General features: G+C 38.8%; 1 protein-coding gene across 6 annotated transcripts in view; it reads right to left on the minus strand.

The window, feature by feature from the left end:
• The window catches only part of MAPK10 (mitogen-activated protein kinase 10), a 110,553-nt gene that overhangs the window by 39,978 nt on the left and 57,395 nt on the right, over positions 1–13,180 (minus strand). For 4 of the 6 annotated variants that reach the window (XM_090138983.1, XM_090138981.1, XM_090138982.1 and 1 more), the window contains one exon: positions 3,083–3,154. In XM_090138983.1, coding sequence (XP_089995109.1) covers positions 3,083–3,148 — 66 coding nt within the window. In that variant the 5' untranslated portion in view covers positions 3,149–3,154. Of the gene's footprint in view, positions 1–3,055; positions 3,155–13,180 lie in introns of all 6 variants that reach the window. The other 2 variants (XM_090138985.1, XM_090138986.1) reach the window with 1 other exon arrangement.

Here is a 13,180-nt window from a genome sequence, read left to right on the forward strand (position 1 = left end):
CAGCATCCACAAGAGCTGAGATTTTAATGCAATAAAACATGTAATTCTGAGGGACTGCTCTTGTACTTAAAGCTGAGTATGTGCTTGAGTGTTATTTGGATCAGGGCCTATCTTTTTGGAGAAAATAAATTAAGAAGCAGCCTAAACCAGCTTTAATCCTCAGGGTATACATCTGAAGATATGAGGATCATGAAGAGCTGTTTGTGCAGCAAGTGCTGGAAGGACAAAATCCTTTTTCCTGTAATGCCAGAGTAGTATCTCTCGCACTCTTGAATGATTCCTTTTTGGGTACTGCCATGGGCATTTAACTTGGATCCGCTTCACCCAGTGTGGGAATCAAATGTTGTTTCTGCATTAGAATAAGATATGAATTTTTATTTCATGGTCTCCACTGCCATAGTTCTACTTTACTTAGAGGGGGAGGATCTCTGATAGTTTGCATCCCCTGTCCTCTAGATGAAACTCCCTCAGGAATGCATGTTCAGTATATACATGAAGTAATTTATAATCATAGAGATTAAGTAGCAGGTTATGGGCACAAAGACTGCAGCTCCTGTCTGTCCAGCCTTCTGAAATACCTCTGAGCCTTACTAATATTTGGCACTGGGCAGGCAGGACCCGAGTAATGGAAAATTTAAGAAAGAGAAGATAAATAATTAGCAATAAACTTGTATAGCTAGCAACAACTTGTGTCTAGTCAGCATGAATATATATGTAATATTTTGTCACACACACTGCAAGAATATCCTGCACGAGACTGATCAAACCAGAAAACAAGTCATGACATGACCAAGGAGGCACCTGAGCAGCATTGGGAAGGCCTGGCATCACCCCCCTTGGTGCTCTTTGTTTAACGAAGGAAGCGGCCTTGGGACAGAATGGAAGAAGCCTTGGAGAGATCCACCATATCAATGTGATAAGGAAAGTACTGAGGCATCTTGGAAACAGCAGGATAGTGACTGACTAGCACAAGATAGCACATGAATCAACAAGCTTTAGAATGTAATTAATAAATGTAAGTCTTTGGTAGGATTGTGAATCTGGAGTACTCAGCCAATGGGAAAACAGGGGAGGGGATAGACATAGGGGACACAAGGCACAAAAGCTGTACCTACTGCATCCATAGGTGCACTCCTGCCTGTGAGATTAAGTACTGTTTGTGGCTATGACAGCTGGACTAGATGACCTTAGCTGTCTTTTCCAACTTTATTCTATGATTCTATGAACTCTTCTTATTAAACTGGAGTATCAGGAAAAGATTAATTATATCAGCATGTTTTGATTACTGACTAAATCAAGAACTGGGTACTCATAGACAGAAATTCACTATACATTGTCGGGAACTGACTGATGTCCAGGCTGAAGTAGCACTGAATGTAAAGAGGAAATGATAGAAGTATCTTGCCTTGCACATGTGAAACAGAAATGTTTCTGTACAGCTCTTCTTTAATTTAAGTAAAAGTGAGAGGACAGTTAGCTTTGCAAAACACTATATTCTGTACACTGAAAAGAACTTTGCAGTGTAGAATCCCCTCTTTTTTTTTTTTTTTTTTTTTGCAATTTTTGCAAAACATTGTGGGGCTCTTTTTTTTTTGTTTGTTTTTCTTTTCTTTTTTTTCCCCTTCAAGTAAGTTCTGTATAAAAAAAATCACCTAAGCACTATTTTGTGAGGGAAAAAAAAAAAAAAAATCCTTTCTTCCAAAATTCTTTCTCCCTGGTTTGAAGGATACGTAATTTATAAGTTATATATAAAAATTTTCATTGAGGAGGGTACTTCAGGCTTTTTTTGCAGTCTACAGAACATCCAAATTGAGCCAAAAAACAGTGGAAGAATTAAACAAGTTAGAAAATCACACGCACACAAAGAATAGGAGATAAAGGACAGAGAAGGCTGTTAAAGCAGTTTTCCAAAGTAAATAGCCTAGATCAAACTGAGAGCTGAATATTTAGAAAGTTCAGAAGTAGCCCTTCCCAGAAGAACCAATATTGGCACTACTGAGTTTAAAAAACAAAACAAAAAAAAAACCCACAAAATTTCCAATACATGTAACTGTTTTGTGTTAACTGCTTACATATAGATCACAGCTTTGAGCTCTTCACTGTCTTTGATCCTAGAATATAAGTAACATAAAGGAGAGTATGGCGTTTACCTCAGTTCCATTTCCAGGAACACAACACTGTTCTCATCTATCAAAAAATGAAGATTGTTCCCTAATCTCCCTCAATAACAACGCGTTCCATCTCAAAACAACAAAAACAACATCACCACCAAAAAACAAAAAAACAAGAAAGAACTCAAACACAAAATATTTTGTAAGAAGTAAACTAAAAAGTCACCTTGAATTCATACTGGAAAAAACACATTCAGAGATTTGACATCTATGTATGTTAACTAACTTAATCTAACCATCAGAACCAAAAATTGGACATACAAATACACAGTTTTCTTCAGCTCACAAAGTTAGTTTGAGCTTTGTAGATTTCAAAGCATTGTGACTGAACAATTTCAAGGCTGATTTCAAGTGCAGAATTGGCTGTAGCACAGTCTCATGACCCCATAACCTGCACAGCATATTTTGTTCAACTGAGAACAGTACAAATCTCACACCAATTCAATTACTTCCTCCATACTCCCAGCAAATACAGACTAATGGACAGAAAATTGTATTCATTGATTACAATGTAAAAGCCTCTGTCTCACATAAAGAGATGGTAAGATAAAAAAAGATCTAATTCACATATTTCTGTGAAAGCATTTATGTAGGTGCAGTTATTTTGGATGAAGAATGTCTCATCATTAAGTTTATGGGAAGAACAGCCAAGATTTTTTTGTTCTCATCACATGAACAGATATTTGGGCAAGGAAAAAAGCAAAAATCATTAAGAGCAAACGATGACAATCAAATTAAATAGAAAAGAAATCTTCTGTGATGCATTTTTCTAGTTTTTATGTTTACTCTAATTCTTACAGCTAGTTACTCTCAATATGCTACTGAAATTAACATTTTTTTCTATTAGCATAAATGTAAAAATAAAGTACAAGTGTGTACTGTACCTTGTTTTACCTGTAAGGAACACACACCTGACAAAAGGCAATCTTCACATCCAGGGTAGGTTCACCACAATAGTACAACAAATGGCGGCTCATAAATACCTACAATTAAAAAGAAAATAAACATATACATTAGTATGCTTGCTAACACAGAAGTACTGATGTGCATTTGGGTCATGAAGCCACCCTGAGTTGCTACCCAGCTCTTGAAAAGAACAAATTGCTTAGAACATTGCTGGGAATGGCTTTAAAGTCATTTTAATGCTCACCAAAGCAACAGCCTCCAACAGGGCTTGCTTACGTCAGCAAAAGTTTTAGAGTAACTGAAACCATTAGCTCAAATTTTCTCATCACTTGTATACTCCTATAATCTCACCAAATTCAAGTCAGCGTGTTGTATACAGTGCAGGAATGAGAAATAGCGTTGTGGGGAGGAAAGGAACAATCTCTGTGTTGTCAATTATTAGGAAAATCAGAGAAAACAAGAGAAACTAATTATTTCTCTGTGTAAGTTCACAGCCTACCACTTCATGAACAGTACACGTAGTTCTGCTCCTCATCTTAACATCGTACAACTTGGAAAGATGCAGAAAAGGGCAGGAACAATGCTCCAAAGCAGACACAAAACAACGGCATGGACAGATCTTTTTTAGTAAGAGAACTGACACAGGATATGCTGGAGATCCATCAAACAAGTGGCACAGCAGCAGCGAGAAGCAGAACATTTCTTTTTTCATTTTAAAGTAGACACAGTCTGGCATCAAATTAAGTTGTCAAATACCAGGCTTAGTATAAGTATAAGGAGATAGTTCTTCACCTTCAGTTTCTTGAGACTGTAAAGCTTCCTGCCTCAAACTGCTGTGGATGTCTGAATCAACTTTGGTTTTTACACACTGCAACAAATTCACATAATACGCCTTCTGAATCTATTTACCTGAAAACTATCACCTCAGACACAAGGCAATCCCAAATTACTGTCTGCCACTATGTGCTCAGCCAACTGTTGTACACTATCACAGCACCTGATAGTGGCCAAGGAGGCCACATACTGGCCTAGACAAAACTATGTAACACATTATAGCTCTTCAAACATTTTAAATTCCATAGTGTCGCACTCAGCTCTGACCAATCAAAGGTTTCAATGTTGCATTCTCACATGGGAAATAATGTACAGAGATGTTATCAGGGAGCTACATCACAAGCCATTGGAGCATATTGATTTTCCACTCCAAAAAATTAAAAAGCAAAACACTTAACATCACAATTAGAAACCAGCAACCTTAGTGAAAAAGAGATGAATAATATAGAACCTCACATTTTTCTTACAAATATGAACTCATTACGGTAGCTGAAAATGCATCCATGACTCCATTAAGACATGATTCTGAAACTGAGTCCCCACCTGTAGGGCCCCCTCTGACATGCACTGCTCTGTCATAGGCATAATAGCTAACTGTAGCAGTAGATACTCCTAAATAAAACAAAACAAAGATCAAAACGACTGGAGTAACTTCAACTCTCAGAAAGTTAAGAAACAACAAGAAAGTATTCGCTGATACCTACAAACTTGAATGCATCATGTATCCTGTGTGTTTAATTTTTAATGAATGAATGAATAACACGGTTATGAAAGCAAGCACATGACCTTTCTGCTTCACATTACAGTGTCTGAGACTGCTGCCTCACTGCCCAGTGAGTCATTGCTGGAGCCTCACATCCCACAGAGGGTTTGTGTTAGAGCAAGAGGAAGAAATATATATATTTTTTTTTAAATAAGAAAAAAATAATTAAAAAAAAAAAAAGCTTTTAACATGAGTCATATGCTCAGTGATTTGTGGAAAGCCAGCAGATAATTACAGTCCCACACTGTAGATATATGCTCTATGAAATCCTATTGGCTGGATATACAATACTGCTCCACTAATCAATAACTGATATGTCATTAGTCAAAACACACCATATTCCACAGTCTAACAATGGAAAGTGAAGAAAATAAGGGACGGAAATCCAGTTCCTCACTGAATCTACTGTAAAGTTTCACTGAGAGGATGAATTCTGTCCTGCATATGCATTATGACTCATACATGGCCCCTCTGCTTCCCACCAGAATGACCATAGCTCACAATAATAATCCAGAACAGAATAATAAACTGGTAACATTTATGAGCTAGAAGACGTTTAACTATTTATTATGTTGTCCCTGCATGCAGCCACTGTTGTAAAAATAACAGAAATATGATATGTTTCATTGGCATGGATCAATAATCATATTCATCTGTACATGAGGTAGATCTAATGACTCAGATGGCCAAGAATGAAAATAACTTTCTGTAGCAGTTTTGTAAGACTGCATACCCACAGCAAAAGATACTTGAGTTCATGTTTTCCACAGTGAATGTCTTTGTATACAAAACTTAAAGGAAATTTCCTTTGATGTCCTGTATGTAATCACATGTAACTTCTAGTTTCTAAACACAAATTCACACTTAACTATCCTCAATCATGCCTTGCCCATGTATCATACGAGGCAAAGTAAAGAAAATGAAGAAGGTCTGATGCTGGGATAAGCACAGCACAAAGCAAATATCAGCAAGAAGATACTTATAAACAGCTGCACGTGCTAGGATCTGAGTGTTGTTTGGTGAGAGCATGAGTTTCTAGTATTTCTTCAACCTTACTTTTGACTCTTCATATTTTCTGCCTTGAGCAAAATTATCCAAGGTGGTTGAACAATGTTGATGCTACAAGACATCTTGAGACAACCACAGCTGCAATGAAGCTGAGTAGCTAGAGACCACAGCAGCAGCAGCACAGAGAGAAAATGTCTATGAATCAGCAACAACACCGTAAGATCTCACATTTTCATTGGGATCAAATTAGTTTTATATCAGAACCTGTAAGAGCATCCAGTTCTCAGCAGCAAAAATACCATGATCTAGTTTCAAAAAAATCCAAAGGAGGCATTACAAAGGTAGGATGGAAGTTGGAGAGAGGGCACATCTAAGGAAGTGACTGCTTGTACTTGAAACATGAGATAGGTTGGTTTAGTGCAGTTGCCAGCTCAGAAGTTTACTTTGATCTTACTTCACTATGCAGCTTTAGCTTATTCAGACTGAGGATAAAAAATAGGTTGGAGGCTACTGCCTGCTAACAAAAAAAGCCAAACTTCTATTTTACTTAATTTTACTTCTTTTAGATATACGTAGACAAAACATATAGCATGGCAACAGCAGAGGCTTGCTGAAAGACCTGCTTTCTCCTAAAATCCAAAGAGAAGTTCTCATAGAATAAAGGCAGCATCTTTGCTTTCTGAGCCACGCATCTTCCCCTTACCAAAGACAAGCATTTTCCATCTTTCCTAACAATGAATACACACGTGCTAGTAATACGTGTCCTCTGACTGCTCTCCTGCCAACAGCTCCTCTTCCAAACCAAGTGGGCCTGTGATATGCCCAGCATTCATCCAGGAACTTTCCCTTTTCATTTTTTTGCCACACTCATCTCTTCTGGAGAAGGATTGCTTGTTTCTAATGAGGAATAACTCATTATTATTCCAAAACCTCTTGTAAAAGCAATGGGATTAAATCAATAATATTAGTATAATTGCTGAGAGCAGAAAGGAAGCAGGGTGATGACAGCAGATAAAGCAAAGTAGAAGAACAACAGCAGTTCCAGCTCTCCCATATGACCTCACTGAGCTGAACCTTCCTGCTGCTCCCTGAGCACCTTCCTCTTCTCACAGCTATGTGATGTTGATGCATGGTTTTGGGCAGTCTGGCTCCTAGCCTTCTGGCCTTGTCAGCACTTTTTCATCCCCACGCTGGACTTAGTTGACATTAACTGGCTTCTGGATCATACAAGATCTTCTGTTTGCTGTAGGTCTGTGAGGTGCTGCCTTTGCTATATGGCCCTAGGAGCATCTCAGCATATGCTGTGTTGTCTATCAGCTTCTCTTCTCACCCATCCTTCACAAGATCTTGGGTAGAAAAAAAGCATCACAGGTACTCTTCAGGGAGCCTCTTTCCATGGCTACTTCTTATCTCCTCATTAAGAGGCAACTTCCTTCTTCCCAATGGAAGCTAGAAATCATTCCCAGCCCCATCCAGTGTGATAATCTTAGCAATACATGGAAATGATATATTCATATCAAGAATCAAGCCCATCATTTTCTCATTATTTGGCATTACCAAATGGATAGACCACTTGTGTCATGGGCACATTGACTGCTCCCTACCTTCACAGGGACATGGCTTTATACTCATACTACAGGAGACTAGATTTATTTGCTGTGATCATTCACTGAATATCATTCATGAAGAGAAAGAGCACAAGCTAAAAATTAATGAAATTTCATGAACATTTAATGTGATTTAAATATATCCATATGTACCTTGTTCCACATCAGCTAAATGGGGCAGTGTATCATTGCAGCCACCACAGAAAACCTTGCTGAAAAGTAGTGATGTTCAAAGCTGAACACTGATGAATAATTAATGTTTCCTGTTCTGAAAATGAGTTTGACTCATTTCATACATTTCCAGGACTGGAATCCCTCTCTCTTCCATTTGAAAATAGACAGTCTCATCACTGGTTGATCAGTGAGAAATGCCCTTGGGATCCCACTCCCATAACTATGGTTTTATCTTCTCTGAAATTTGGCAGTTCATTTCTGTAAAAATAACACAGAAAACACTGAAAAAGTGACAGAATGTTGTCAGTACATCACAGCTTTCTACTTCGTATCTGGGTGCCCTGAAATACTGGAGACTTGACCAAAGTCCTACAGCATCATGATTTATATAAGGAGAGAGCAGCAATTTCTGATCCCCATTGCCATCACGTTTTGGACATGTTTCTGTTGTGCTGGTGTGCTGTATCAAGGAGGAAAGGCTGCATTTTGTTTAGACATTTCCTATCATTGCTGCCAGTTGTGACTGGGATGCATCTGCGTAAATATCCTATCAAATTAGTTTTCAACACAAATTCTTCAGGGTCATCAGCAACTTTTACAGAACTTAACTTTTTGCTCATATGTATTTTCAAGCACAACAACAGAGAGTTTTCAATATCAGTTTGAATTACACCAACTGATTGGCAAGAAGTTTCAGGACCTGACACAGAACAAGAAAGAACTGAAATTTCCAAGTGGATCCATAACAGAGAACAAGCCTGCATCTACTAAGAAAGTGTTTAGTTTTTTCTGTTGTCTGTGATCTCATTTTAATTATTCTTGAAGTAACAGGGGAAAACAATGGTGTGAATAAAGTAATTATTAAGGTTAAATACCAGCAGAAACAGCTTGCTAAAGCAGCATCTGAAAGTTCACAAGAATCATGCAAGCAATTCTACAACTGAATGCCTGGAAGAGAAAGCAAACGGGTACAGAATTTAAAAATAGCACTGAGAGGACTTCTGGAGAAGATGTTTATAGAAAAAAAAGAGAAAAAAGAGAAAAAAATAAAAAGAGCATTCAAACTGCAAAGATAGAGAACTGATAAGCTGGTTCCTTTCCAACAGGCAGTGGACAGAAACAGCTGAGCTTTGTCTGCCCTCTCTGCCAGTTCCTTGGTCGCTCTCTTGCCAATGTTTACAAGTTAAATTTCTACACTTGACAATAGCTGGTGTAAATACCCATGCTGTAGCTTTCAAAGCCAGGACAACTACCCTAGCACTTAGTTTTATCATTTAACCTGCTGCTGTGAGGTCTTACAGCAGGTTAAATGATCTTACAGTCTCTTGTACTGCCTTTTCATTCAGAGATGAATGTCTTCATTCTCTGAGGCAAATTCAAATAGAAAAAAAATCTAGCCACTTTCAGAGGCATGAAATTGGACTTTGGTATTGGAAGCAGCTCTGAACTAGCACAAGATGAACCTCCAGCAATCAGTGTGCAAGAGCACAGCTTCTGTTGTCAACAAAAAATGAAGAAAATCTAATCAGAAGGAGATGAGCACAATGAAATGCTCATTACTTGCCCACCATGAAATAAAAACAAATAAACAAACCAGCTTTGCCATAATGGTAAAAGCAAGTTTGCTAGCTGCAAATTCTACTCTCTCCTCCCCCACCCCAACACTGGCACTTTGATCCGTTTTTTTCTTACTGGAAAAATTACAGAAAAAGAACAGAAGTATCCACTACACCACAGCTGAACAAATAATTTTCCCTCTCAGAAGCCTGTTTTCCTCTATTTCGGTCCAAAAAATCAATAAAAGGTTCTTCCTTGGATAAATGTCAGTGGTAAAACGTGTGAAGGTACATAACAAATCACATCAAAGCTATTTTTAATACACTCCCAAGTCAGAGCACAACGACCAAACCTAATTCAAATTCAGTTAAATTTGCCTCCAGCGATGGCCTTGGCACAGTGCAACTTAACAAGGCCATACATTCTATAGAATAGGCAAAGAAAAATACTTCAGTACTCTATCTTAAGCAGTATGAATAAAACTAATATATTTTAAGTTACACACACCAAGCTCTAATAGCTGGCAAAAATTTTTAACACTTCAAATTGTAGGCAGCTGTATCTCCATCTTACCATGTTGCTTTATTACACAAGCAACTACTCCATCAGTGAAGTCTGTGTATATCCCAGGCAAAAGTGGAACTCTAACTCAGGGAGAAATGACATGAAAGGCCACGGTACTTTGATCCAGCCATTAGTCCTGTTTCAGAGCACCTTCATTTGGTGGCACTGTGGTACAGGGAACTGCAATTTCCATGGAAGCTTCGTTTACAGAAAATAATTAATAGCACTGTTGATTTAAGAGGAAAAAAATTATGAAAACAAAACAGTGTTGTGCAACACTTACTTATTTGATGTTAAACTCTATTAGACTCTATCCATGTTCATAATTTCTATAGCAAAGTTGGTATGATTAGGATTACAGATAACTTGGTGAACTGCAGCAGCAGTGCTTATAGTCGTAACATAAAAGCATAGTGTAACTGACCATTGAACCCATCTGCCCAATCTGCACCTCACAGTTACTCAGAGAAGCAGCACAGAATCGTTCTCCATTGGAACGGACCTTGGTATACCTCTTGGTCAACCTCTCTGCTGAAAGCATGAGATGTTGTTTCAGTTGGCTGCAAAGTCAGGAAGCTCAGTGCCCTCCTTGGTTTGCATTTAAATATTAATAAAGCAGCTACACAACTAAAAATATTATCATCTCTCACCTCTTCCCCCCAGAAAGCTGTTTCTGTGATTTGCATCGCATGTGAGGAATTACCCAGCTGAGAGTCTGCTTACTGTTGCATCTTAAATCACTGAATGGCTTGGGTTGGAAGGGACCCAAAGATCAAGCTCCAATCTCCCCACCACAGGCAGAGCCACCAACCTCCAGATCTGATACTAGACCACTTCTCCATTCCAAAGTAGCAGCAGCTACAGCAAAACACCGTGTCACAAAGTGGCTGCACACAAAAACAATTCACTGTGCAGGAACATCATCTGAATTTAGAGTATGAATTTACTTCACATGGTTTCCAGCTTCCGGCAGACTGGAGCACATTTTCCATATCATACACTAAATAAACCCTTTGTGATGATGTGCACAGTTCATCCACCTCCCAGGCTATTGTCTGCTTTCTCCTCCTACAGTAAGAATTATGGATTATCTTTGGTATAATTTACATTTATAAAAAAACGTGACTAGAAAGAGGTTGGGTTGTCATGCAATCAAATGGATGCACAAATTATACTAGATCCCATGCTCTTCTGGGGAGTCTTGTTCTCTTGGATGACTACCATGTCCAACAAATGCACTGCAGCAGGCGAGATGCGACACCATAAAGGAACTTCATCCCTTGTTTGCATTCAGCAGGTTCAGACAAAGGGAAGCATTCAGATCCCTTTATCAATTTCCCATAAATACATAGAGTTACATACAGTAACACAACAGAAGTGAAATGATTCTGCCATTTTCCTAAACTGAAATTTAATCTGCATGAATGTCAGTCATTTAAGGACAAGAGGGAATGGCCCCAAGTTATGCCGGGGGAGATTCAGGTTGGATGTTAGGAAACGTTTCTTCTCAGAAGGAGTGGTGATACAGTGGCACACGCTGTCCAGGGAGGTGGTGGAATCACCGTCCCTCAGGGTTTTCAGGAACTGTGGAGATGTGATACTGAGAGACATGGTCAGAGGGCATGGTGGGGCTGGGTTGGTGGTTGGACTTGGTGATCTTAGTGGTCTTTTCCAGCCTTAATGATTCCATGACTAAACAGAAAAATAGCAAGAAAAATATCCTGATTTCCTTTTTGTGACTCCTTCCTGTTGCCTTGACTCACAGGGTTCTTTCTTCAGTAAATAAGCATCAGAACAAATACTTCATGTCAGCTGTCTTTGCTTTTGCTCACATACATAGCTTGTGCCCCATGCCGCAGAATTTAAATTTAATTTATTCCCTGAAACAGAAGAGAGAAACATTTCAACGGATTATTGGGACTTAAAATTCAGTAGACTCAATGCCACTCCAAAACTGTGGCTCATTTCAGTTCCCTCTCACAGTCTTGGGCTGTCTAATTTACAGCAACATTTGATCTGCAGGCAGCATGCCTTTGTAATTCACAGCTGAAGTTACAATCTTCCAACAAAAGAATATTCAGTGAGCAGCGTTATGTTCTGCCCCAGTGATTTTACACCTCCAGAAGCACTGGAAAAATTAAACACAAATGGAACAAGCTTGGCAGAGCAGATACGTAAAATATACACACATTTGTGTTTGCCATGTTTTCAGCACCCAACATAACCAATTTGTAAGGCTCCCAATCTGAAGCAAACTACTTATCCTCTTGTGTGAAGCATAAGGAATTGGAACCCATTCAGCACATTTAAAAACATCCTGAGATGTGTTTGGGGAGGGTTTTGAGCTCATTCTTATATTTGCATGAGGCAAACCAACTTCCTTGGAAATTTAAGTTCTGTATTCCTACCTAACTGAGACTGCAGTCTCAGAGAGGTAGAATATTTTGGATTTGTATCATGTTCATCTTGTCACCAAAACCTCACACAAAAAGGTATGTGTGGAGAGGCACACAGCCTGCCAGTGCCAACCTAGAGCCTGCCCTCCACCAGCCATAATATCCATCATTCCACTGACTCCTGCTGCTCATTGTTTGCTGCTGGAACTGTCACAGAACTGTGATGCTGAGTGGTTTCATGAGACACAAAATGAAAAGCTGACAAAGGCTTTGTTTGCACTCATCGAGGCAAAGCAAAAGCCTCTCAACAAGCACAGAATGAATCTGTCTTGCACTGTGGGCTGCACCATCTCTTTTACAACGCAAATTGATTGAAAGTTGCTTTGCTATTGATATAGCATTTCAGTAACTGCACATGGAGGGATAGGAGCAGACCTAAACATGATGACAACAGGGCTGCTCCCAAAATATCCAGTTCTCCATACAAACTCTGCACCAGTCTTCCCAGGCTGACCTGGGAACAATGCCCAGCAAAACGTTTGGAACAGCTTCACCACCTTCTCCACAGAATTACTCAACCATTTATTTCACGCCAGAGCATCTTCAGATGATGTGTAGGGGACCACAGAATGGAAACATCTCAACTGGTTTCCTATCCAGGCATTCAAGTTTATGCGGAACCTACAATTATAGCTCCAGCAGGACCTAGGAGGCTCAGCTTATCTGGTCATATTATAACATGAATTTAATTTGCTACGTTTAATTTTATCGAAGTTGGAAGAGGGAAAAAAAAAAAGTAGGCTACATAAGACACACAAATGGTTTCTGATTTTCTGCAGCTGTTCTCAACATTGCTTAGCAGATGAGTTTAACACAGAATGTCAGCCAGAACTATCTTTAGTCTTGGTTAGTGTGTTGGCATGTGAATATGATTAATCATTCTTATGTTAATGTACGGGTACTTAAAGATGAACTGAGAAGAGTCACATTGTAATCAGTACTGCTAAATCATCTTTTATGTTATCCTTTAAATCATCTTATATTCTATTTATATTACAATACTACACAATCTTGAAGAAAAGAATGTTGTAAGTGCACAGAGATCATGACTGAGAATATTTAAATACAGGTCTAAAAGAAAAACAGACACAGATGTAAAAATGTGCATGAGACTTGGCAAGGGACCTGTAGCTGTGTCCA

This window comes from Phasianus colchicus, chromosome 4, assembly GCF_987193195.1.
Source record: "Phasianus colchicus chromosome 4, bPhaCol1.hap1.1, whole genome shotgun sequence".
Classification (NCBI taxonomy): domain Eukaryota; kingdom Metazoa; phylum Chordata; class Aves; order Galliformes; family Phasianidae; genus Phasianus; species Phasianus colchicus.